This window comes from Thunnus maccoyii, chromosome 15, assembly GCF_910596095.1.
Source record: "Thunnus maccoyii chromosome 15, fThuMac1.1, whole genome shotgun sequence".
NCBI lineage: Eukaryota > Metazoa > Chordata > Actinopteri > Scombriformes > Scombridae > Thunnus > Thunnus maccoyii.
In genome coordinates this window covers 8,245,569-8,271,366 of record NC_056547.1, presented here as the reverse complement: position 1 = coordinate 8,271,366, position 25,798 = coordinate 8,245,569, and the positions used below count along the sequence as shown (strand labels likewise).

At 38.0% G+C, this 25,798-nt stretch overlaps 1 protein-coding gene across 3 annotated transcripts in view; it reads left to right on the top strand.

The window, feature by feature from the left end:
* Nucleotides 1-25,798, top strand: part of LOC121912676 — a 45,229-nt gene that overhangs the window by 16,758 nt on the left and 2,673 nt on the right. For all 3 annotated transcript variants that reach the window (XM_042434983.1, XM_042434984.1, XM_042434985.1), the window contains 30 exons: nucleotides 804-877; nucleotides 1,185-1,304; nucleotides 1,916-2,076; nucleotides 2,816-2,975; nucleotides 3,096-3,290; nucleotides 7,309-7,468; nucleotides 7,801-7,871; nucleotides 8,427-8,680; nucleotides 9,444-9,624; nucleotides 10,926-11,129; nucleotides 11,561-11,711; nucleotides 12,143-12,213; nucleotides 12,621-12,713; nucleotides 13,448-13,680; nucleotides 14,312-14,492; nucleotides 14,779-14,964; nucleotides 15,291-15,441; nucleotides 15,758-15,873; nucleotides 16,927-17,073; nucleotides 17,421-17,571; nucleotides 17,833-18,005; nucleotides 18,554-18,689; nucleotides 19,131-19,250; nucleotides 19,455-19,492; nucleotides 20,575-20,692; nucleotides 20,839-20,951; nucleotides 21,920-22,136; nucleotides 23,373-23,641; nucleotides 23,773-23,944; nucleotides 24,555-24,706. In XM_042434983.1, the coding sequence (XP_042290917.1) occupies nucleotides 804-877; nucleotides 1,185-1,304; nucleotides 1,916-2,076; nucleotides 2,816-2,975; nucleotides 3,096-3,290; nucleotides 7,309-7,468; nucleotides 7,801-7,871; nucleotides 8,427-8,680; nucleotides 9,444-9,624; nucleotides 10,926-11,129; nucleotides 11,561-11,711; nucleotides 12,143-12,213; nucleotides 12,621-12,713; nucleotides 13,448-13,680; nucleotides 14,312-14,492; nucleotides 14,779-14,964; nucleotides 15,291-15,441; nucleotides 15,758-15,873; nucleotides 16,927-17,073; nucleotides 17,421-17,571; nucleotides 17,833-18,005; nucleotides 18,554-18,689; nucleotides 19,131-19,250; nucleotides 19,455-19,492; nucleotides 20,575-20,692; nucleotides 20,839-20,951; nucleotides 21,920-22,136; nucleotides 23,373-23,641; nucleotides 23,773-23,944; nucleotides 24,555-24,706 (4,568 nt within the window). The remainder of the gene's footprint in view (nucleotides 1-803; nucleotides 878-1,184; nucleotides 1,305-1,915; nucleotides 2,077-2,815; nucleotides 2,976-3,095; nucleotides 3,291-7,308; nucleotides 7,469-7,800; nucleotides 7,872-8,426; nucleotides 8,681-9,443; nucleotides 9,625-10,925; nucleotides 11,130-11,560; nucleotides 11,712-12,142; nucleotides 12,214-12,620; nucleotides 12,714-13,447; nucleotides 13,681-14,311; nucleotides 14,493-14,778; nucleotides 14,965-15,290; nucleotides 15,442-15,757; nucleotides 15,874-16,926; nucleotides 17,074-17,420; nucleotides 17,572-17,832; nucleotides 18,006-18,553; nucleotides 18,690-19,130; nucleotides 19,251-19,454; nucleotides 19,493-20,574; nucleotides 20,693-20,838; nucleotides 20,952-21,919; nucleotides 22,137-23,372; nucleotides 23,642-23,772; nucleotides 23,945-24,554; nucleotides 24,707-25,798) is intronic.

Sequence of the window (25,798 nt, the reverse complement as noted above, 5' to 3'; positions counted from 1 at the left end):
TTAGTTTTTCCATTTATCTGTTTGCTAACAGTTGCTAATTAGCACTAAATACAAAGTTCGACTGAGGCTGGTGGGAATTAGTTTTACAGGTATTTTTTGTCATAAACTAAAGTATTTGACAAATTTATGTTTTGACCTCATGGTGGCGCTTGATTAAAAAGTGAAGGGATTACCAAAGTCAATAGAATTTATCCTCTAGGGACTTTAAATATCTGTAGCAAATATCACAAGCAATCCATCTAATAGTTGTAAAGATATTTCACTCAAACCCCAAAAATTTCAACCTGCTGGTGGCACTTGAGGTAAAATCAGCGGATTATCAAATCCAGTTGGATACGTCCTGAGGGACACATTCATGGAAAGCCATCCAACAGTTACTGAGAAATTTTACTTTGACCAAAAATAGCACCAAAGTCTTTAGAATACATCCTCTGGGAACCATTAATGTCTGTATAAAATATCATACCAATCCATCCAGTAGATATCAAGCTTTTTCACTGAATAAGTCAAAACTTTGGCCTGGTGATGAAAAGTCAGGGAATCAGTATCAGGATTCATCCTCTGGAGACCATGAATGTCTGTACTGTCACGGCAATCCAAAGAGTAGTTGTTTAGTTGTTTCAGTCTGGACGGGGGGGTGAATACTTTTTATAGGCACCTTGTGTATCTGTAAAAAGAAATTAGTAGTGAAGGGACCTTTTTGTTTTGTTTTTTAAAAAAATGGTGTATAAATTTTGGTGTTCTTTGTGGCATTGGAACTGTTTCTCATTTCTCACTTTTTTTTTAATCAAATTTTCTTACAGGAAAGAAGAAGAAATTATTGGCTGCACTGACCGGGACAAAAGAAGTGAAGATATTAATCCCAAAACTGGACATTGTGAGTCTCCCAATTTCTTGCTGTTTTCTGTCATAACTAAAAAAACTGGTTCAAAGTATGAATTAAAACTTTATTTATATTCACGCTTTTGACAACCACATGACTTTTCTACTGTGTAATGGCTGACGTGACTGTGCTCACTTTTAGCTGTGGATTTATTTTCCTCTGGTTTTTCCAGGTTATTCATACTGTATACAGTCGAAGAATAAAAAAAATTAATTTTCTATTGTAATATAAGGTGTAGTCTTCAAGGTACACATCCTTTGCTGAACAAGCATCACAGGCTGTTTTTGTTTTTTTGTCCTAGGAGAAGTTACAGGTTCCAGTCCACATGTCCCAGTTACCATCTTTGTGTCACTCTTTCAAGTCGCCATTGAAAGATCTTCCCATCTATGACGAGGACAACACCCACGCTAGCTACACAAAGGTAGAGCAACGCAGTTCTGAGTCTTTGGTGTTTGCCTCACATTTCAACTACTGCCGCTAGTTGTGTTTTTGGGTGAAATGTCTCTAACTGTAGGATGATCTTCCATGATTTGATTCATACATTCATGTTCGTCAAATGATAAACTGTAATCACTTCAATGTAAAATACCTACAAAACTAATTACATTCCCATCAGCCCCAGCTGTACTTTGTGTTTAGTGCTAATTTAGAAAATGTTATCATGCTAACAAGAGATGAAATTACAAATAATTTTTAAAAATCTTTTGCAGTTTCATATTTCTCACATTTCTAATTTGGACATGTAATTATTTAGCCTGCTTTGAGGCCAATGTGAACCATTTTTAATCACTTGAGTGCAAAGATTTAAAAAAAAAAACATGAAAAAGTACGCACTCTATGACAGTATATCAAGTATCAAATCTTTACAAAAAAAACAAGGTTTCACAGCTATTAAGTGTTGTATTACTATTTTAATGTCATGTCTTTGTTTGCCTTTAGTTCATTTGCATTTGTGTATATAAAACCTACCCAACAAAATAAGATTAATCAAACGAATCATGTTTTTTTTAAATCTGTTCTTTTGTATATCAGGCCATGCAGATGACCTGCTCCCACTGCAAGAAGAACATGATATTAGGCCAAACGGCTTACCAGAAGAAAGGATTCACAGACGTCTTCTGCTCAAAAAGCTGCCTATTAGAAATGTTCCCTGTCGTCAAAACAGTCACCAAGACGTGTCATTACTGTCTCAAGTGAGTCTGTGAAATACATCACCTAATCTCAAAGGACTAGACTGGTGTTCTTGTATGTACTGTAGTAGCCTGTGCAGTACAAAAGCATGTTTTAGTGGTTTCAATTTTTGAAGAACTAGTGGAGGCTTAAAACTTGCTTGGTACTAAATCTATCATGGTGAAAAATGTGCACTGTTTTTTTTAAGTTGCTGGTTTAAACCTCCAGTGATTCCCACCTTTGACAACAGTAAAAGCACACAATGTTCACAGCGATGGATTACTTATCAGTCTGTGTATTTCAAGTTTCTATGAGTTGAATTTCATAATGTTCCCAAATAAATTGAAACCAATGGCTGCCTAGAAGGTAGCAAAAATGCAATAAAAATCTAATAAGGGACTGCACTTTGGAAAATGTAGACGTTAAACCTAACAATGAGCTGAAAGTTGCTATAAAGCTCCGTGGAGCTGAGCGGAATCACTATGAGTGGCCGCTTTCACATTACACATCATCATTTGATTCATTATTATAAAAATATTGATCATAGCTGCTTTAAATAGATATCAAAGTTTGCTATACTGTAGAAAAACACATCCTTCAAAGTTATTAAATTAGCTAATCACGCAGGCCTCTAAACATCTTCTTTTCCCTGATTATCTGATCAGATCCTTTTGTACACAAATCATTGCGTCAGTTTATTCACCATGTTAAAGGCTGACATTGTAACAAACCGCTTATCGTCTCCCCTCTTCATTCTGTCAGGGCGATATCACAGCTTTTGGACCTTATCATGGCTGCAGTGGACATTAATGGAACTATGAAGGACTTCTGCAGCCAGACGTGTCTCTCCTCTTTCAAGTCCAACCCCGTGTCCACCCAAACGCCACAATCAATCTGCAGCAAGTGCAACAAATTCTGCACTGTAAGAGAAAATATATATATTCAGAATTTTCTTCAACTTTTGAAATCATTGCCAATAAAAAAGTTTGTTTCCGCTATTGTCTTTGTTGTACTCATTCTTCTTTTATCAACCTTTTTGTAGAGCACATGTGAGCTGACTCTGGACGAGGCTGTCCACAAGTTTTGCAGCGACGCCTGCTTGGAGAGTTTCTGCAGGGACAACATGGTTGTCTGTGAGAACTGCAGCTGCTACTGCCACAAGAAACCGCTTGTCCTGAAGATGGAGGAGGGCACCAAAACCATCTGCAGTGACAATTGTCTGAACGAGTTCAAAGAGGTGCAGAAAAAAATGAAATTACAGACACCTAATTTGACAAAGACAGAAAACACGTATTAGAAGGACAACAGGGCCTCATATAAGGCAAGTTTAGAGCAAATTATTTCATAGATGAAAGTATAGGAGACTTTACATATGCAAATACAATTAAATAAGGTTATAGCTGTAGAGAAGGTAGTAGGCTTAGTGGAATAATTACCAGAACAAATATAAACCAAACATATTTTATACATTTTTGGTCAGATTTAGTTTTGTTTTAGTTTATTGTTTAGTTCTACAGCAGTGAAACAGAAGCAGAGTTGATGGAAAACCACTAAAATATACAGAAGGTAAAATAACAAAAATCGGAATTATCTGGTTGAGGTTATTCTACCTTTATCATATAATAAATAGAATCAAATCAAAACCAAATCACATTTAACTTTATTATCTAAAGGAAACGGGGAAGAAAATTGATTTAATCAAAGGTGCAAAAACATGCAGATGGAATACAAAAATACAACGATGGAAACAAATCATAAAAAGAATCAATACCATAAAAACGCTGCACAACGTTATCTGAGTGCTATGTTCTCCCTCCATAACTGCTGGCTCCCTAAATAAAAAATACACCCCTCTAATCCCCTCACACACACAAAACTGTTGCCCAGAATACTGCAGTTATGACTATAGAACTTAAAATAAAACATAAATACAGTAAAACAAATAAGCAAAATAACAAAATGAAAGTGATCTGGTGAAATACACTTAAAGGATAAAGCTGTGGTTATTCTACATATTTTTTACTGCCAACAAATCCCATAAAAACACCAAAACCAACAATGTCTTTGTTAGTCTTTCAACTCTCTCCTACCCTCTCTGTGGCACTCAGCCAGCCAGCAGCGAGCTAATATCGTTATTAACCCACAGAGTATTTACTGAGATGGGATTAAATGGTGCATTTGTTAGGCACTATTCTCAGCCACAGATTAATACACATTTGGGTGTGCTAGTGAATATTTATGGTACAAAGATCGTCAGCCCAGTTGCTGTTCAGATCCTGTTGCGCATCTATTTCTGCAATTATGGTAACAAGCAGTGAGCGGCCAAAAAGCACTAATGAAAGTTTACATATCTAATAAAGACTATGTAGAAACCTTGAAGCTCAAATTATATACAGTATGACATAGACCTTGTTGGAAATATGCACCATTTATTTATTATTTATTGGAGTGCATTATATTTCAAAGTGTTCCTAATATTTAGTCCCCCTCACTTTTCAATATAAAACATGAAAACATTCTTATGAATATTATATTCCATTTCTGCCAATATCACCCTAAATCTTACACATGGGTCCTTTAAAACTCCTTTTTGGTCTTGGAAAAAGCAGTTGACAAAACAATCTCACCTCGAGGTCCATTTGGTAGACCTTGTGAGATAGTTTTGTGCCTAAAGTGGTCAGTAAAAAATGGAAATTTGAACATCTAGCGTGATCAAAAAGCTCCTGAACAGCCATTAAATGCATCTTAGGGTGAGATTATTTCGTCAACGTCAGATAAATTTTTTATGATATGTCAGAATTTGTTGAGTTTCTCATTTTTATTGGTACTTTTTGGCTGCTCGCAGCACCTGTACCGTAATTGCAGGAGTATACGAGCAGTAGCTTCTAGTGGGCGGTTGACTTCACCGTGCTTTACATGTCGGGTCCGATGCTGGTCTGGTAGTGTTTACATGGTCCGCACATAGCGAAGAATCTCCGACTTTTCTTCATCTTTGCATCTTCTCCGAGGCCAGCGCTGGAAAATGAAGTGCTCTGTACCGGGCTGTGGAAATGTCCGCACCTCGAGATTATCCACACAACACAAATTTCACGTTTTTCCCTCCAATCCGGCGCTTTGCTGCGAGTGGCTGGAAGCCATCAAAAACCCCCGTTTCGATCCGAAAGTTACAACCACGTTCATGACCAGGATCCACGGGCTGCGAGTGTGCAGTGACCACTTCAGACATCAGGACTACATCGGAGGGCAGAGAAGTTATTACGCCGCGCTGAAGCGAGGATCTGTCCCATCACTTTTCTCCTGGCCAGAGTCTGAATCAGACACCGTAACGTTACCGACAACAAGTCTGTCCCAACAGGAGGTAACTGTAAATCTGCACAGATTAGCAGTGAATCAGGGCAACTGGCTGATATGTGTTTTTTGGGGTTTTTCTAACATTAACATTTCCTGGATTACGTGTAATATAATGCATCTGTAGCTTTACACATTGCATTATATTAATTAGATTTAGTTCCCCTGTTTTTTCCTGATAGTAGACTATCACAAATCCAGCTGTTGATGCAGCACACAAGGTAATGTTTACATTTCAGCGCAATGCCACGGAAACGCTACTCCGAGCATGCGCAGCGGCGCCTACCCGTCAAACTATTTACAAAGATGGTGAATAAGGCCACTATTATTAGTCTCTGGAACTGTCTCAAAATAAACTACAGTGGGTGTACTCATGGTTATAAAAGAAACATGTCATCCAGTGCAGCAGCAGGGTGGTGTGTGTTTGTTAGTGTTTGGGCAGAAATAGAAGTCTGTGGGCACAGAGGAGTAAGCTATAATAGGCTTTGGCTGCACAGGTGGTGCTTGTTATGATAAATTCATTGTTTACTTTCGTCTTTTAGTGGGATTTTATTGACAGTAACAAAATATATCGACAGCTTCATCCCTATCACATTAAAACTCAAAAGAAGCAATTATGCTGTCAAGTGATAATTGTTTGGTCTATAAAACGTCAGAAAATTCAAAAATATTTCCTTCGAAAGTTTTCAGAGCACAAGCTGACTCTTCAAATGGCACTGTTTTATGACTGTCTAACCAACAGTCATAAAACAGTGAGAAGTAGCAAATCGTCATGTTTGAGAAGCTGTAGCCACAGAATGTTTGACATTTTCACCTGGTAAATGACTAAAATGATTATTAGCATCAACATTATCAAAATTATATACAATAACTTTCTTTTCTGTGTTCATAAACAGAATTACAGAATAATTTACACTGTATAGTATGTATGACGTGTTAAAAAACAACCAGAACACCACCACCAGCCTTATAATTTAAAGAATAAACTATATGAAAATGTTCAAAATGGGCAGTTTACAAGAAAAGAGTAAAATTGGGTAACTTTCACTATATGGACAAAATTAATTCACTCATATATGATAGTTGAACATCTCGTTCCATAACCACGAGAATTAATCTGCTGCAAAAACAGCCTCCACTCTTCTGGGATCCACAAGATTTTGGAGCATGGCGGCAGGGACATGCTGTCATTCAACCACAAGAACCATTAGAGAGGTCCAACACTGATGTTGGGCGATAAGGACCGGCTTGCAGTCGGTGTTTCAGTTCATCACAAAATTGTTGTTGAATGAGGTTGAGGTCTCAGGTCTGTGAAGGCCAGTAAAGTTCTTCAACACCAAACTGGGAAAATAATTTCTTTGTGTTTTAAGATAACGTTTCATTTGAAGTAGGCAACTTAGCCCAAAGCATTTAAAAACAGCCCCAGCCATACTGTATAGTGTCCTCTGAGGCCATTCATTGCAGCAGCATCAACTCTGATGGTGACATTACAGCATCTGTGTACTTAACTACTTAGCTTGTAATAGAATAGCCCTTATCTAATTTCAAAACACAAAACCAAAAGGGACAAAGAATGAAGTATTTGTCCTCCTCCAAATGAAAAACAAAACTCATGTATGATTCTCCCCAAATTGATAAAAAGTAACAGCAGACTTACCAAAACCCAAATGCCTTCAAACAAATTGAGAAAACTCAGTCATCACTGGAGGAAGCAAAACCAAAAGCGGGCCAAATAACCATAAAGGCTGAATTTCATCTTACAAAAATGGTTCGTTTGATCCTGGACGAGCCCCCATATGGTCTACCATCAGTATTCAAACTAACCGTAAACAAGACACAGAGACGCCTGCTCACTGATCATCCTTAGATGTCCCTGACTCTCTGTCTTCTGTTTTATTACTTGGCAGAAAATCAAGACACCTCACAGATGTACCATGTGCCACACATCTCGACCGGTGTCAGACATGGTTGACTACAAAAGCAGCGAGGACACAGTGGAGCTCTTCTGCACTCGCACCTGTGCGACGTCATACAAGCTACGGCCTGCAATTGTTTACAAGCTTCAAGGTAACAGACAACAAGTTTGTCAAGATAGCATTTTTGGTTTTTTTGATCTCTGTCCTCTCTGCCCTTTTTTCAAGGTTCAAACTGAAAGTAGGACTATGTTAAAAAAATTATATGTACCAGTGAGATCAAGATCCAGGAAGGATTTATTATAACAACTTCATTAGACATATCTCACACAGTGTGATAAGACATAAGCTTTGTGAGATTGTTGTTATTGCACAGTCAAAGTTTGCTCTCTCTGTCATGGTTTGGAAGCACTGAGGACCAAATGAGGGTAAAAAAAGATGGAAAGATCTACAACTCACAAATCATGTTTCTGATTCTCACATCAGGAAAGAAAGGCAAATCAGGTCGGTTGAAGAAGTGGAGAAGAGGCAGGCGACCAAATGCAAAATCAAATACTGTGAGTATATTTCAACAAATAAACAACAACAAATGTATTTCACACAGTGACAATAAATGTTAAGGTATGAGATAAATCTGTAACAGATGACAGCTACGTAAAGCAGAAGCGTTTGTGTGTTGCTGCCTTTGTTTTCATGTTTTTTTATGAAGCTTTCTTCTGTTTATTTACTTGATTTGAGAGACAACAGGAAAGCAGTGAAAGAGACAATGACATGGAAGAGAAAGAGACTGAATCAAGAGTGAAAAATACAAAATTTTGTCAATAAATTACAAGATTTCATGAAAAAATGTTGAATTAAAAATTTAAATTCAACAACAAAGTTTGTTGGATTTGATCTTTGTCAGCAGGGTTACATGCACGGCTCCTAATCAAAGGTCAAAGTTGCTTTAATTGTTTAACGAAGAAGAAAATTATTGTGGATTTAAGGAATTGCGGCATAAAAACAGACATGCCACTACATACTTGTAAACACTACTTACAAAAAAACATGTCACTACATTTTGTTTGCTGTAGAACATAATCACTGTACCATAACTGTGTGTTCTCTCACAGGAGGACGTACAGGTGGTCTCAGACTCCGCTGCAAACCAAAACGACGCGTCTCCAGCTGCGGCGTCGGAGACCCTGCCGACATTAATCATCGCGGACTCGTGTGTTGTCTGTTGCCACTGTGGAAAGAAGCTGCCGAGAGGACAGACACTTTACCAGCCGAGGAGCTCACTGGAGGTTTTTTGCTCTGCCTCCTGCCTCTCCGTTCGGCATCCCCACATCAAATTAGTCACCAAAAACTGCTACAACTGCTGTCAGTAAGTCCAGGATGCTTTCTTTCATGCTTTTTCATCTCTCCTCCTTTTCTTAGGAAGATTTCTAAGGATGAGTGACATCTTAGGACCACATTGGTGTCTCTTATAAATCCATAAATAAATCAAAAATGTTATTTAGTTTATGTGTGCAATTGTATGGAACTAAAGTTAATCAAATGTGAATCAATACAATTTTTTTCAAGTAATTTTTCAAGTAATAAATAAGTTTGTAATGTAACTGTAAAACAACAGTAAAAACACAGTTCTTGTTCCCTTTCTCCATAACAAAGATTAGGGCCACAGCTGCAGGCCAAAAGTCATAACATTTGAAAAAAAACTCATCAAAATAGAAAAAAACATTTTGCTTTGAGAGTAAAATGTCATATGTTGTGAATTAGTCTCCCACAGTCTCAATGTTTCCCGTTTGAAAAGCACTTGAATGGACATTTGTGTGGAGCCACACAGAGGTGGGATTTATCTGAAGTGTTTGCAAACAGTTTTTAGTTTTCCAGGAGAAGTGGCGTCTTATAATCTCAGGTTATCAGCACCACTCATTTGACTGAGTATTAAAATCTCGTAAGATTGCGACTTTTTACTCTAAAAATTGACTTTTTATTCTCATAAATTTTTAACTTATTCTGGAAATATTTCATCTTTATTCTCTAAATCTCTGCTTATTTTTTCCCCTAACAGTCTCTCTAATACTCATTGTGTTGTAACAAACCTCCCGTTCTCGTCTTGATCTCATTCCTCTTCGTTCCCTCAGGGTGATAATGCGACCTCATAACGTCATCCTGGCTCCGGTGGATGATTCGGGAACTATGAAGGAGTTGTGCAGCGAGACCTGCCTCGCTTCTGTCAAAATCAAGAGGAACATGGCCGCCCCGAAACCTCCACCGCTGGAAGGACCTCGGTCAGAGTGCCGGATGTGTGCCAGATTTTGCTTTGTAAGGAAAAAAGAAATTGAACTGACTATTGCCTGATGCTTTTAATATTTTACAGAAGGGATTGTGCAACAAATGTTGATCTGATATGATATTTAAAGAACAAAATTGGTTGAAAAGGCTGTTCTCTATTTTTCTTATTGTTAACAAATCCCATGAGAAGACCAAAACCAACGAAGCCTTTGTCTTTCAACACTTTCCGACTTCCCTCCTCTGTCTGTGACTCTCATCTCAAAGCAAATATATTGTTTTATTAGGAAAAAAAGTGTAAGTAATTTCCTAAAACAGTGAAATACTGTAGTTTCTGGGAAACGTGACTGAAACAGCAGTAAATAGTGTATTTATTGGGGACTGTTTTCAGCTGTTTAACTGTTACAAGTGGTGAGTATTTCTGGCAGCAGAGTTAGTGACATTGACTCAAAATAAACAACACTTTCCATGTTTATAATGAAGAAATGTTTCACCCAGTTCAGTGGTGTGGCTCATATACACACATACACAAACATCTCTGTAATTAAACACAGCAGTCTAGTGGTTATAATGGATTACTAAATTGATCCCTAAGTTACAGAAAGCCTGGCAGTGAAAGGGTGAAATGTGAAAACATATTGATCAAGTTTGTTCAACAGAGAGTGTGTGACCCTCTCAGCCAGCTGAGCCATTGTAGTTGTAGTCTTCTCCTCTTAAAGCTGTGGATGTTTTTTTATTTCAAGGTCTCAGCAGCATCCAGTCAGTTGTAGGAAAAGTCCTAAAGTTCAATGTTTCATCCCAGTTTGCTGAGACTTGGAACTGCTAGGACAGGAAGTGCTGGACGTGTCCTAATCTGAATGTTTATGTAGCATAGAGGCAACAGTTTCTTCACATCTTGACTCATCAAGAGTCCGGTGCTAATAATTTCCATTTGTATAACTGTTGTGGTGTCAGCTGTGATCTGTGCGTTATTTTCAGTTGGATAAACGTGTTGCCATTTCTTTATACATTGTATTAATATTAGATCTTTGGAGAAATGCAACTGCATGAAAAACTAGTAATCAATTCTCATTGACGTGTTTTTAATAGTTTTTGGACAACACTGGGGCTCTATGGCACAGAGTAATAAGATATCAAGGACTTACTTTAATAGGATCAGTTCATTAAATTATTTTATTGAACTATTTTATTTTATTTAAGAAAAATAAAGATTACACCAGGCTTATCCTTTAAATAATATATATTACCACCTGTTTTAAGTATAAATGTTTTTTTTTCTCTATTACTCAATAATTACATGCAGTAACCAACACCTGCTCCTTTATCATCCTCAGTGCAAATACAAGCTGACCGTGGATGGCGTGCTCCACCGAGTCTGCAGCGACGCCTGTTTCATCAGCTACCACAAAGTCAACAACTTGCCGTTGTTAACGTGTGACATCTGCAGCTCCGTCTGCCTCGACAAACGGCTCATGTTGAAGACGGAGGACGGCGGTAAAACGATCTGCAGCGGAGAATGTCTGGTCAAATTCAAAGAGGTGCAGAAAACAAACGCAGAAATCACGGTCACTTAATCTGAGTCCGTTTTAATTTACAGTAGTCGGTTTATTTGTACAGTAAATAAAATGCATTGATGGCAAAAAAAACCCAAAATGCCTTCAGCTTTCTTTGGGAAAATAAACGTTGGTTATTTGAAAAATATTAATAAACATTAAAAGAGAAAAAGGTACGCTTTCAATAACACTTCAGGTATAAAGAGGGATTTGAATATTTAATAGAAGAAGAAAACATTTGCAGCTTATATGCAAACAGCAGAATAATCTTTTCTTTTTGATACATTCAAAGAGAAAAATTGCAGCTTATAAATAAAATTTAAAAGTTTCAAGTTCAATCACATCTCTAGTTAGTTGGTTAGTTAACCCTGCGTGATTCTGCTCGGTGTCTGACGTTGTTGTTCTTCACTCTGCAGAAAGTTGAGACACCTCAGCTGTGCATCATGTGCCAGACTTCCCATCGGATATCAGACATGGTTGAAAACAAAAACGATGAGGGCAAGTTGGACTTCTTCTGTAGCAACCGATGTATGATGGTATACAAGGCCCAGGTGTTCACTGTGGCGGGTAACGTACAGATCAATCTTTTCCCTTCCTCACAACTTTCACTCTTTCCATTTCCTTTATGCATCGCAGTTATTACCTGTTGACTGAATCACAGAATAACTTAATCACGTTGACAGCAGTTAACAAACATAAGATAAGGAATAGTTTGTCTTAAGCTCTGTAATAGTTCTCAGTGAACATGAATAACACTAAAACCTGAATGTTAAAATCTCTTGCTTGTGCTCCCATTTCTTCAGTGAAGCTGACCTCACTTATACTAGACTTGACAATGTGTTTCAAGTGTCTCCAGCAAAGAAAATTCTCCTATAATTGTCCTATAATTTAACAACATATCAGATGATTCCACACTGAATGAAAACTAGTTTGTGTTGTTTTTTTTAACTTTTTTAGCCTCTTTGCAATAAACATAATCACACGTTTTGTTTCTATAGGGAGGAAAAGTCCATCATACACCGAGAATGACATTAAAGAAGTGAAGCCATTAGTACCAAATTTGGACTTTGTGAGTATCATGTTTAATTTAGTCTTCCGTAACAATTGTAAAACACTGATTCAAGGTTATTACTTTATAATTACCGAGTTTCTGATTTGAGCAGCCACATCATGAGTATGGTGTTTACTGTTTATGTAGAGATGGTCCTGATGTACAGTGTAGCTGATTATATAGTAAAACTAGAAAGTTAGACTACAGCAAAGTCTTTCACATGACAAACAAAATGAATCCACTTGTTGTAAATGAAATGTAAACCTTATGGTTTTTTCAGGTATCTGCAATCATTACTGTGTCTGTTTCATCAGAAAGTAGATTCCCCAAATTACACACAAGTTAGAATCATCGTAATACTGAACACAGATGTCTGTCTGTGATATTACACAGCTAATCCATCTCTCTCTTCACTCCTCATCAAGATAAAAGAAGAGCCTATTGATGAAGAGTACAACCAGAACCTCCCATCATCTGTATCGACAGAAGACATCAAGGATGAGCCAAATATGTCAAAGGTAGGACAAACACGGCCGTTCATAAGCAACTGGGAAACATTTTTTACAAGCTGCATCAACCATGGCTCTTGGAAAAAATGAGATCACTGTTGAAATAAAGTAGGACTCTCTCTTCCTTAGTAATCAATATTTTTATATTAATAATGTATCATATGACTACTTGTATGTGAGAAGATGTCGCTTGTAGTGATGAAGCCACAGAGAATAATCACCTGACTCTGTAGTTCACGTCTACGGAGCTTCATAGCAACAACAGACACAGTTGGAGACTAGCTGGTGAACATAGTGGAGCATTTAGCAGCTAAAAAGCCAGATATTTCCCTCAGGAGTGGGTGGAGACTAAAAACAGCCAAAAGGAGAGTGAATATTTGACTTACTGTAGATTCACCAGATGGACCGAAACTCAATGCCAAATGAATGATAATGTTGCTCTGTGTCTGCTGGATGTGTAAATAAAGCAACTGTTTGCTTAAAAGTTGAAAAAATGAGTTAATGCTGGTTTAAAATATCATTTGAGCTGATTACATGATTTCCACTGTTCACTGTTAATATCCTGAGTCCTGCTCAAGCTCCCTGCTTTAAATGATAAAGGCTGGTATGTCAGATACATGTATGTTCCTGTGTTTACGTTTTGCTGTTGTCACTTAGCTCTGCAGTAGATATATAGAAATGTTGTGTTGTATCTGAAGCCAGCAGGGTTAAAGTTCATATTCTCGCTGTTCTGTTGCTGACAGGAGGGCTTGAAGATCGGTTCAGTCTTTTCCTTGATGGGAGACTCCACGTCTACAGCTCCCACTTTCACCCACATGGATTTGCCTGCGTCTTGCTCCTCCTGCAAAAAGGTCCTGATGGACGGAGAGACTGTTTACCAGAGGAAAAGCCACACAGACATCTTCTGCTCCACCTCCTGCCTGTTACAGTTTTACCAAATGAAACCAGTTAAGAAGACCTGTTACTTCTGCCTTCAGTGAGTCTTACGGTCATGTTTTTTACTGATCCATCTCATTTTCAAGAAATGTATGAAATGTATTTATTTATAAATACATTTTGGTATCTGACGAAGTGTTGAAACAATTTAGCAGTTGTTAGTTGATCAGTTAGTGGACTGACTGTAAATTAATCACAAAAAATGTTGATAATCGTTAAGTGGTATAAATCATTTATTTAGCAAAAATTTGGTTCCAGTTTCTTTCTGTGAGGATTTGCTACTTTTCTCAGTTTTATCTTTGTAAATTGAATATCTTTGGGTTTTTGAGTGTTGGTTGGACAAAACAAGACATTTTAAGATATCACCAGGTGCATTTATTACTATATTCTGACATTTTATAGACTAAATGATTAATCGAATAATCAAAAATAATCAACTGATTAATGAATAATAAAAATAATAGTTGCAGCCTTCATTTGGCGTTGAAAGAAAGGCAATGCAGTTGTTTTAAGTGCACGTCCACCTACATAATCCTCTTTGGGTTAAAAGCACTTATCCTGCGGATATTCAAACAGTTGCCGACGTCCTTCATCTCAGCTGCATCTAAACAGCATCGCTGTGTAAAAGACTGTAGATTTTGAACTGGTCTCATCCTCCCTCGTTCTCTCAGGGCGATAATGAAGCCTCGGGACATCCTCCATGCCCCGGTGGATAACGAGGGGACGATGAAGGACTTCTGCAGCCAGACCTGTTTCTCCTCCTTCAACTACAAGAGGATCATGTCCACCAAAATACCCATCGTGCCACTCGGGTCACGTTCACAATGCAGCATGTGTGGCAGATACTGCATTGTACGGGACAAGTGAACAGATTCCCAAATATCAAATTATGTTTTATTATATTGTAATATTGAATAAACACTGACTGTTATAGGAATGATTCATGATTATTATTTTTTACTCCTTTTTAAGCAACATTTTAATTGTAGCCTTTTTTAACAACATAACTACAATGCAAATCTTCACTTTTTGTTACATATAAACATTTTAACTCTGTGTCCTTTTGTTATATTAGTTTATATGAATTGAAATAAGAATATTTTAGCGTTAACGCTGCCCTTTGTTAATCCTCCTGCAGAGCAAACATGAGATCATACAGCAGGACACAGTCCACAAGATCTGCAGTGAACCCTGCTTCCTCCGTTTCTGCAACCTGTCCATCTGCAAGAACTGTAACGCCCGCTGCAACACGCCGCTCAGGCTCAAGATGGATGACGGCAGCAAAATATTGTGCGGCGCAGAGTGTCTGGCACAATTCAAACAGGTAAGGAAATCTGAAATAATATCGAATTAAATGTATGAAAAAGATTTGCACATATTTTTCTTAAGTTATGTTACAACTTTTAAAGAAAAGCAGAATCTAGTTTAGTTTTTTGTTTAGTTTATGATGATGAGACAGAATTATTTAAGTAATGGAGATGATAAAATATGAAATGAAGACAAATGTTATATAAGGTTTATGCTGGCTAAAATAAACATGTCTATCCACTGCCTTTTGTTGAATGTCTCCTTACTCTACAAGTTGCTCTAGATGATGTGGTCATCTAAATTCCTAAATGTAAAATGCTCTGTGTATTTATTACTTGGCAGGGGATCAAAACACCGCAGACATGCTCCATGTGCCACATCTCCTGTCTGGTTTCAGACATGGTGGAAAACAAAAACAGTGAGGATGTGGTGGAGCTCTTCTGTACCAGCAGTTGTCTGATGGCATCTAAGATTCAGGCGGTCAGTGCATCAGGTACTGGACATTTATCTCATCAAGACAGCATCTCTTTGTGTTTTTATGCTTTGTCTCAATCTGCTGCTGTCTATAATAAGTTTCCAGCTCTCAGTGAATCAAGTAATTTTGCTGGTTTTGGTCACGTTTCATTAGACTGAAGGTTGTACAGGTTTTCAATCACCTGAAATGTAAGGGGATCTAAAAGCTCAAAGCAGTGGAGTTTGTCTGTTCCCATGAAACCTGAGAGACTTGTTTTCACTTTTAGATTTATTTCTGTTTGTGACATACTGTAAGTCTCCACGTGGGCCATCATTAAACCTCTCTTTCTCCACAGGTGCTGCATTGAGTTGTGGTAACTGTGGTAGGACTACAGTGCCGGCCTGCCACCTCGCCATGTCAGATGCCTCCGTCAGAAACTTCTGCACTCTAACCTGTGCCATGGCTTTTAAGGTAATACAGCCTTTAGACTAGGAAACATTTTGAAATTTATATATAAGAATATGTCATACTCTTTTTAATACACATGCAATGTGGATAAGGCTGGCGATTTTCTGTATTTTACAACAAATTGACCAGCCATTAAACTTTTAACATCCACCGGGTTGCCGGCAACCCGCTTAAGCCAGTTGTAAGCGGTAGCATCACGCAGTAATGAGTGAAAGCAATCAGCACAATTTGGCCAATTTGAGATGTTTGGAGAAGTTCGGGGACACCAGTGACACCACTAACTATAAATTCCCTAGCTCCCATAAGGTTAGGCCCACAGGTCTGGAATTTTATACAGGTTGACAAGATGTAGAAGGTTTATGGTGTTCTGCATAGTTCAGGTGTAAAGCATGTCCTCATTATTGTTATTCAAATAAGACTCATTGTAGACGAGGACCAAAAACACTTTTTTGAGCCTTATTTGAACTGATGTAGTTTTGTTTGTGTTTTAGCCACATGCTAAACAAACACATTTCCAGAAACTAGAAGATGTCACTTGTCAAATGAAGCCTAATACATGCGTCACGGCCTTACAGTTCTTCAGTTCAGCAGATGCACTATTTACTCCCGATTCACTGTTTGTCAGAAACCACAGTGCCTCGCTGTTCGAGGAACTTACTGAGCCTCATTTAAAACATAAAACTACAATATATATTAGATTCTCCCATTTGTAGCCGTGCTACCAACATTGTCGCTCTGTCTGTCGCTTGGTTGGTTCATCACTTTGGTCCAGACTGAAATATCTTTACAAATATCACATTTTATACAGATATTCATTGAATCTTATCCACTTTGGTGCCTGACTTTACCTCTAGTGTCACCAGCAGGTTGACATGTTTAGCTTTTAGGGACATTAAAGAGCCCAACTGCACTGGGAGACATAGTCCTTCATTACAGTTAACGTGGTACTTTGTTGCTGATGGCAAGTTTAGTTCATTACCATGTTCTGCAAATACCAGGTATTTTATCTGTACACAATTAAAACCTTAACATATTCTTTGCTTTTTTGTGACACAGGAGACTCAGAAAGACGTGAATGTTGTAACAAACCCCGCAGGAGTCCCCGACCAATCACAGTGTGATTCCCTTAAACCACCAGAGAAACTGCCGTGCGCCCAGTGTCGCCGCATCATAAAAACGGCTCCCAAAGTCGTCCAGAAAAAGGTTTGTTGCGTCTGTTTTTAAAAAAATAAAAGAGGAATCATTCATTGAATGTGATCTGAGGTCACAGTTGGCATAAGTTGTTTTAGAGAATGATAATGTAAACACAACTATGATTTGACAAAGAAAGCAAGTTTATTAACTAGCTGGAAAGATCTGAGTGAAGCTTTTTCTCTTTTCTCTTCAACCACAATGGTTAAAATGCCCCTTGAACACGGAGAAATCTCACACTTTGTGCATTTATAGTTCACAGTTTTATGATGACATTGTTTACATGTCAACTTTTAACTCTCTCTTATTGCATTAGCTGTTTATTAAAACACATTTTCTGTGTGTGTGTGTGTGCACAGGGCAAAATGAATTTCGTGTGTAGCCCGACCTGTTCTCAAGAGTTTAAGAGAGTGAACAACATCATCGGCGAGTGTGAATACTGTAAGACTGAAAAGATCATCGGAGAAGCCCAGAGAGTCGACAACAAAGACTGTTACTTCTGCAGTGACGGTAAGACGACATGGAAATATTTCATGCAGAATTGTGTAACACTGTTTGTGTTGTGCACTTGTTATTGCTTAAAATAATAGTAAATAATATTCAGTTATGGAGTGCAGCTGTTATGGTTCAGTTCCCTTGTTTTGCCTTTTATTAATGGAGGATAAAAGTACAATAAAGAAAGAGAGTCAAGAGTCTTACATCTAGAAAAAGTGTGTAATTCAAAATGAGGAAAAAAAAACGATCCTGAGCTTCTTCTTTCTCTCCTCTCAGGCTGCAAGATGCTCTTTCAACATAATCTGGAGAAGAAGTGGGGGAAACACTGTCGCTCGTGTGCTTACTGTCTCTCCATCTCCAAGTCGGTGGTGACAGCGCAGTATGAAAATAAAACCGTGGAGTTCTGCTCTGAAGACTGCAACTTAAATTATAAAATGCTCCACTGCCGCGTAAGTAGAGGTGAAAATTACCTGCCTGGCTTGAACAATGTTGTTTTCAAGCTTCCAGTATGTGTGTCCTTTTCTGTATCTCATATTTTGTGTTTATGATATTTTTATGAGTTCAGTATAAGCAATGTAGAGCTGGCAAACCATTGTTTAAGGTTATATACGTACATTGTATTTCAATAATATGTTTTTTAAAAATAAAATCATTAAGCTGAACAATGACATCATCGATGCAGAGGTGCTAATAGTTGTTGAACTCAGTAAAAATAAAAAGTGCTTTAGAGGTGTCTCTTCCAGAGGTGGCGGGTCATTGTGGTGGTGCAACTGCAAAAACACTCAATATATTTGTTTTTCAATGAGTTTTGTTCATTTAATTGATCACATTGACTCTCGTTTCAATGTCAATCATTTTATGCACTCAGCTGCTCCCTAAATCACTGCCAGCTTATTTTTGTGTCCTGCTTGTAAGAAAGCCTGAAAATGTAAGTTATTAAAATCACAGAAATGATGATGATGATGATGAACAAATCCTCTGTACTGCTTTCTCTCAGGTTGCCAGCTGTGACACCTGCGGTCGCAAAAGGAAACTAAAGCAGAGTCTTTCCATGCTGGGGGAGGTCAAACACTTCTGTGATATGAAATGTCTGCTGCTGTTCTGCAATAAAAAAGGCCAAATGGTCAACACAGGTTTGTATCGTTGTTGGTATTTTATATTTTGTCCAAACCAAACACAAACTGTATAACTGTAACACTACCTGTACATGAATTTAATTATAAAACAAAACAGACTGAAACCCAAATGGACTCAACAGTTACTGGACCAGAGACCAGTCAGACCATCAAGAGATGAAACTGGAATAGATCTCCATTTAGTTTGAAGCCAATGTAGAGCGCTTGCGTCCCGTTACTTTATCCAGTAGCTGATTTTCATTTTTTCCTGTAAAGAAGTGTGCACAATTAGGTCTAAAAATCCTACAATTACGTTAATTTCACAGAACCAGAGGTGGTTAGATTCCTGTGTTTTCAAAGGATCAGAACTAACTAAAGACTTCTAGTCTGACTTTAGTTTTTATTTACTGAAGTAAAATGCTGTGGGATCCTGCTGACGACTCTGTTTCCTGCCTACAGTCTCTTCACCTCCTGGATCTGCAGGTGCAGCGGAGTCCTCTCCCGTCATCGCTAACGTTATTTCGCTTGCTGGTGCTCTAAAAGGGAAGCACAGCACCTCGACCAGCACTTCACATCGAGGTATACACACACAAATACTCTCTCACACTGTAGATAAACAGCGTTATTATGCACAAATATACTGTTGAATAGATATTAGTGTAATTGTGAGGAATTAACATGCTGCAGATATTTTGGTTCTGTTGACTGCACAGATTTAATTTATGTGGACGTCAGTTTTGTTTTGGGTTTATTTGTTTGTTTTCTTCTGTCGTATCTTCACAGATTCTGTCTCTGACATTCAAACAAAGGTTGTCGGACATGTAAGTTTAGGAGCTGAATACACTCATATCCACATATCAAGGCCTCCACACAGTTATCAGTGTTCTGTTTATCGATATATTGATTTTGTTGACAAATTGTAGAAAAAAAACTATAATTTAACATAATTGAATCAGCCAAGTTGTAACTTTAAGAAAACAACCAGATGTTTACAGCTGGTGTTTTATGACTGAGGTTGAGGACAGACATGGCAGCGGGTCATTATTCCTTTTTAGTGCCAAACTGATCATTCAATAAATCACCTTGATGATCCTCAGAACACTAATTAACAGTTTTGATAATCGATTGATTATTTAATCATTTTTTTAAGCAAAAATGCGAAACATCATTTGTTTTGAGCTTCTCAAATGTGAGGATTTGCTGCTTTTTTGCTGCTTGATTTCCTCAAAAAAAAAGTCCCTAGAAGGTATAAGAAAGGTTTAATTTAAGAATATGAATATTTCTGTTGTAGACAGAAACATTAGTTATAACTTTTTTTTCTACGTGGTTGTGGGCTGACGGGAGACATAATGCATCTATAAACTACATGAGAGACTGGTGTGACAGTGGATTGTGCTGCAGGAAGCTGTTTCAGGCAGCACCATCAGACCTGCAGCAAACACTGTCGCTGCTGCTTCCTACTGTAGCTCGGAGGCTCATCTGCTCATAATGAGGAAGTGTCAATTTGACCAAAAACTTAAATTGTATTATTTTTAAATTGGTAATCCATCCATTGATGATTGAAATTGTGTTAACTGATTAATGATATTAATAGGAATTATTATTGTATACAGCTGGAAAGTTCTGGCAAAAATGTGATAGAAATGTATAAATAATTGTAGGTTTTAATGTTTTCAGTTATTCTTTAACTGGTATGGGTGTGAAAAAGGTATTTAATTGTATTCTATGTAGTGGTAAAAAGGTCTTAAAAAATCAGAAATCAAATTTGATGAACACTGCCGAAAACCTGTAATCAATAATAAGATTAGTCAAGACTTACAGCCCTATTCATTTAGATGTTGGGATAGTGGTTGTTGTTGTTGCTGGTGTTAATCATTATAATTATTATTTGTCCGTTCTACAGGTCAGCATCCAAACCGTCCCCAAGGAACTGAAGAACAAGTCCATGCTCTGTACGCCGTTAGTCCACAACAAAGGAGTCTCCTGTTCAACACAGACAGTCGATGCAGAGGCACAAACAGGTAAAACCGTCATCCAGGTGTTTTAAACGCTCAACTCTCTACAGTATGTCGATAAGTGGACAGACAGTTGTGATGCATTGACACAAACTCTTTCCTGAAGTAAAAGCTCTGATATTGTTTCTTTTTTCTTTCTCTGTTGTGTGAAGACAACTTTGTACCTAAAGTCATAGTCATGCCTGTGCCGGTGCCGGTTTACGTTCCTGTGCCGATGAACATGTACAGCCAGTACACACCCAAACCCGTTGGCCTGCCGTTACCGGTACGAAAATCACCTCTGACGCCCCTCATGAACCTTGTTTTTACTTAACACCCAGGCTCTACACTAAAAGAAAAATGCTCTCATTCTTTAAATTTGTACATTTTCTTGAATGTTGATTTGTTAGATTGAGGTTTTGCCATCAGAAAATCAGCACAGCACTGTGCTTGTCAAGAAAATCACTTAAATCTGAAGATTCTCTAAAACAGTCACATTTTTAATTAGTCTCTATTCCTGTAACTCTGAGAAAGGAGCCTCATTACGTGTTACGCTTTGTTGAAATTCAACACATCATTCAGCTGCTTCAGACTTTCAGCCATGCCATAAATTAATTCACACTAACTCACATTACATCAACATCAAATCACTCTCATGTACCCTTGATTCTGGTGAAGTTTTGATTTATGACATTTAGGCTCAGGACTCAAACAATACAGGTGAAAATACTGCAAGAATCAGAGGCTCTAAGGAGTGAAATTACTCAGAAGTCTAAGAAGTGTTTATATCTTTGCTTTTAAAAATGACTTAAATCAACTATCAACATAGTTGCAGATTGGTTCTCTGTCGATTGGTCAACTAATTGATTTACCTCTAATTTTATGTGGAGTTACATCATAACTACTTTAGTTTTGTTTTTCGTACTATGTGCAGTGCCGTTTTGATATTGATGCTGACATATGTTGCTAATTTTCTGTTTATATTTGGGGAAAAACCTACAGAATATTATTTGCTCAGTCGTCCTGGTGACTCAGCCACATATAAGACACATATAACATGTAACGGCTAAATCCTCAATTTGAGTTCAGCCAGCAACCTTTTCCACGTCATCGACACTCTCTCCACCCTCCTGATGGTCTCGGTCACTCTTTACTGTCAAAGTATCTAAGAAAGGCTCAATGACATAAAAAAATAACGGCTCAGGTGTTTCTAACCACTGTGGTCTGTTTGGGTTTTCTCTATGCCTGCTGCAGCTGCCTGTGCCCATGTTCCTCCCTGTGACGCCGGACAACTCAGAGTCAATAATAAAATCCATGAAGGAGAGGATTCCTCCCGACGGCTTCGAGGGCGAGCTCAACTTCAAGGCTAAGATGGAGGCGAAGCTAAATGAGAGGAACGAGAGAGGTGACGAGCAGAAGGACGAAGATGTGATAAAAGAAGGAGAAAGTCAAGACACTCATGCCCACAAAGGTAACAAAAAGCTTAATTATATGAATTAATTCTACTGGTATAATAAAGGGGAGAGGTTATTTGGGTTTAAAGAGACGCTGGATTAAGAGGGCATATTGTGGGAACTCGTCCAGCTCTTCATGTAGTCTTTACGTTTGTCATATGAGAGTTAAAGCTGAGCCTGGTACACAAACGTGTGCATTGATGTCTGCCAACAAACCTTCACAGGGCAGCATCTAGTTTACTCAACCAAAGTATACAGAAAAACATGAAATTAACACACAAAGACACACTGTGCACAGTCTTGTGAAGTCACGTGATACAGATGCAGCAGCAGTCTGTTATTGGATGCACTGAAGCTGATTTTAATTGTCTTCTTAACCAATCAGTGTGATTTTGACACCACAGTTAAACTCCACATTATTTTAGATTTCAGGAGTGTCCTTCTCTTCTGCAGAGCTTTACATCCACTGTTTCAGGAACTTTTAATCTTTGTAGAGAACAAAAGAAAATGCAAACTCTATGTGGTCTCTGTTGCTTTATCCTTACACATTTCCAGGTCTATATTTATACTCTGGGGCTCTACGTGAATATCTTTGCGTAATTTACAGTTCAAAAAACTCCTTATTTATCTTACACTGTCTCTTTATGCAGCCCCTCGGTTCAGCCTCTGTCTGAAACTGGCAGTTTTCATTCCTGTCTCTGTAAGGTCCGCCTCCCAATGAGCACACTCTGTTCTGATTGGCCAGCTACCGTAAACTGGCCCTGGGCAGACTTCTGGAAGCTACGTTAACAAACTATAGTAGTCAGATCTCACTTTTTCTTGTTCTTAGCTCAAAATAGAAACTTCTTAAGTACATCTGTAAATGTTTGAGACCGAATGTGATCTGAAATACAGTACCAGTGAAAAGTTTGGACACACCTTCCTATTCTCTTGAATGAGAAAGTGTGTCCAAACTTTTCACTGGTGCTGTATGCGAGTGGAAAATGCAAACAACCGATAGAACAACCTTAACAACAAAGACTGCCGTCAGTTTGTAGAGGCAACACTGCAAACAAAGAGTTCAGAGCAGGCTGAAGCCCTGAGTTTTGACTTGCAGGGGACATTTTACACACATTCACCCATTCACACATTAAAGTTTCAGACCTTTGATCATGTTTAACAGAGAGATCCCACATTATAACATTATAAAAATAACAGAAAATCACAAAAAGCATGATATGTCTCCTTTAACTTATATCATTCATTATTTTCAGACCACACCAGTAGCTGCAGTGATGACCTGGATACGTTCATCAACCAAGAAGTCTGCTCCTCTTTCATCAGACTCAGGTCGCTCAGTCGACCACATGCCCACAAGAAACCCCCTCTGGTTTTAGATGTGGGCACGTCCAGTGAGCTTCCACCTCCAGCTCCTCCTCCTCTCGCTGTAGAGATGAAAGAGGATCCCCAGAGCTCACTGAGCCTTGTGCCGGCCCCTCCACTACTGCAAGAAACTGTGGGGAAAGTCCACAACAAGAATAAGGTAACAAACCACCTGGAGTTCAAAAACTGCCAAACTATAGATCAGATTATATTTGCAAAGAGAATTTTTAAATTAAATGTAAGATTAAGATACTGCATGTGATGTAATTCAGTCTGTCCTCTCTGTTTAAGGGTCGTAAGCTGCAACAGTTGTCTAAGACAAATAAAGAGGAAACTTCTTATAGAGACTTTTCAAAGGCCACGTTTAACCAGCCCTGCAAACTGAGCAGTCAGTACGGGATTGATGCCTGGAAGAGATGGATACAGTGGAGGGAATCACAAACCAACCTGGACCTTGTTTCTTGTATGTTTTTTTCTGTCTTCCTCCCTTTTTGTTCCTTGAAGTCGGCTTAAACAATAGCTCCTTAAACTCGATGCGTAACAATGTCTTATGGCTCCATGTACAATTTTAACTTTTGCGTTGTATTTATTTGCAATTTTCTGCCTTTATTCTGTCATTTTATAAGCTTTAGTAATGAGATATTTCATAAACATTGGATGACTGTATTTCTGTCTTCATCTAATAGTTTTTTTTGCTGCGATAATAAAAAAAACAAAACAACACCATATGTCTAGCCATTCACATGATTAGCAACAGCATTATTATTCTGAATAATAAAAGAACAATTAATCAAGTAGTTGATTTAGACATTTGTCAAGCGAAAACATTCAAATATTGTGAAGGTTTGTTGCTTTTTTCTGTTTTATATCATTGAAAATTAAATCTTTTGGTTTTGGGCTGTTAGTCCAACTAAACAAGCAATTTTAGGATATTATCTTTGGCTCTGGGAAATTCCGATGAGCTTTTTTTTCATGATTTCTTCACATTTGATAGACTAATCTAAAGAATCTGAAACAAGTACAACATGGCTGACATCCAGTAAAACTTTCCCCTCACTTCTTTCTTCTTTTAGCACACAACACGGCGTTAAAGGAGGACGTTCTTCGCTGCTCCGCGGCTGAGCTGAGCGACGGCCTCTGCCGCTTCATCACTGAGGTGAAACGACCCGACGGGGAGCCGTACTCACCTGACAGCCTGTTCTACCTCTGCCTCAGTATACAGCAGGCAAGATGACCGACACTGTACACACACACACACACACACACACACTGAATACACATACTGTACATACTGTATAGTATCTCTGACTTTATGTATCAGGGTGAGATTTGATCTGTCTGCTTGTTTGTCTTCTTGATTTCTGTAGCTGCCCTTAAAAAACAGGCAAATTTCATTCAACTCTTAAATAAGTCATGTATATGTTAGTTACTTGTACTTTTATACTTTTGGAAATTGCATATTTATTATTGTGATTTTTGCAGAAAAGTCAAAAAGTGAAAAAGCCAATTAATCAACATTTGCCTCAATTCTTAATTCATAATGCAACAGTACTTTTTTAAAGTAAGTAAATAAGTAAAATGTATTTATATTGCACCTTTCTAGAACAGACGTCACAAAACGCTTCACAATTGAAGACGACAGAGACTTTACACTCCTCACATCAGCGTTTGCAGAAGAACGTTTTTTGCAGTTTATTCTTAATTTTCACCACAGTTTACATACAGTGTTTGTTGGCATGTACAGTATGTATTTTACATCATGTCTTTATCACAAGGTGTTTGAATTGGGGCACAGGTTATTGATTATATGAACACTGAGACACTGATCAATGAGTTTCCAAAATCCAGTGCACCGTACTGTGAACTAGGGAGCGATCTTTAACAGACTCTGACAGCTTCAGCGCCACCTACCTGCAGTGTTTATTCACCACATCGTTAACAATCCCCTCCACATGTTTAAGACATATAAATAAACCCTGTTTTGAATAATAGTGTGTGTATGATATGGTTTATCCACAAATAAGTTCAAATACTTAATTAAAAAATCTCCTTTTCTCTCATTGAAAAATTCAGAATCTATGAATATGTAAATATTTTTCATTTCAAAAGTTAAACTGCTGGACACAAGATGTCTCCTTCTTCACTGAGAAGTCCGTTCTCAGTGTTTGGCTCCCAAACTAGTTGTGATGTCATCAATCTTAAACTCAGATTTAAGGTGAACACCCCTCCAGCAGATGAATGTGGAAACAAACTCTGCACATAATCCTTCTGCACAGTGAAGCTCAAACATCCGAGTGAAGTATCAATAAGCAAAACC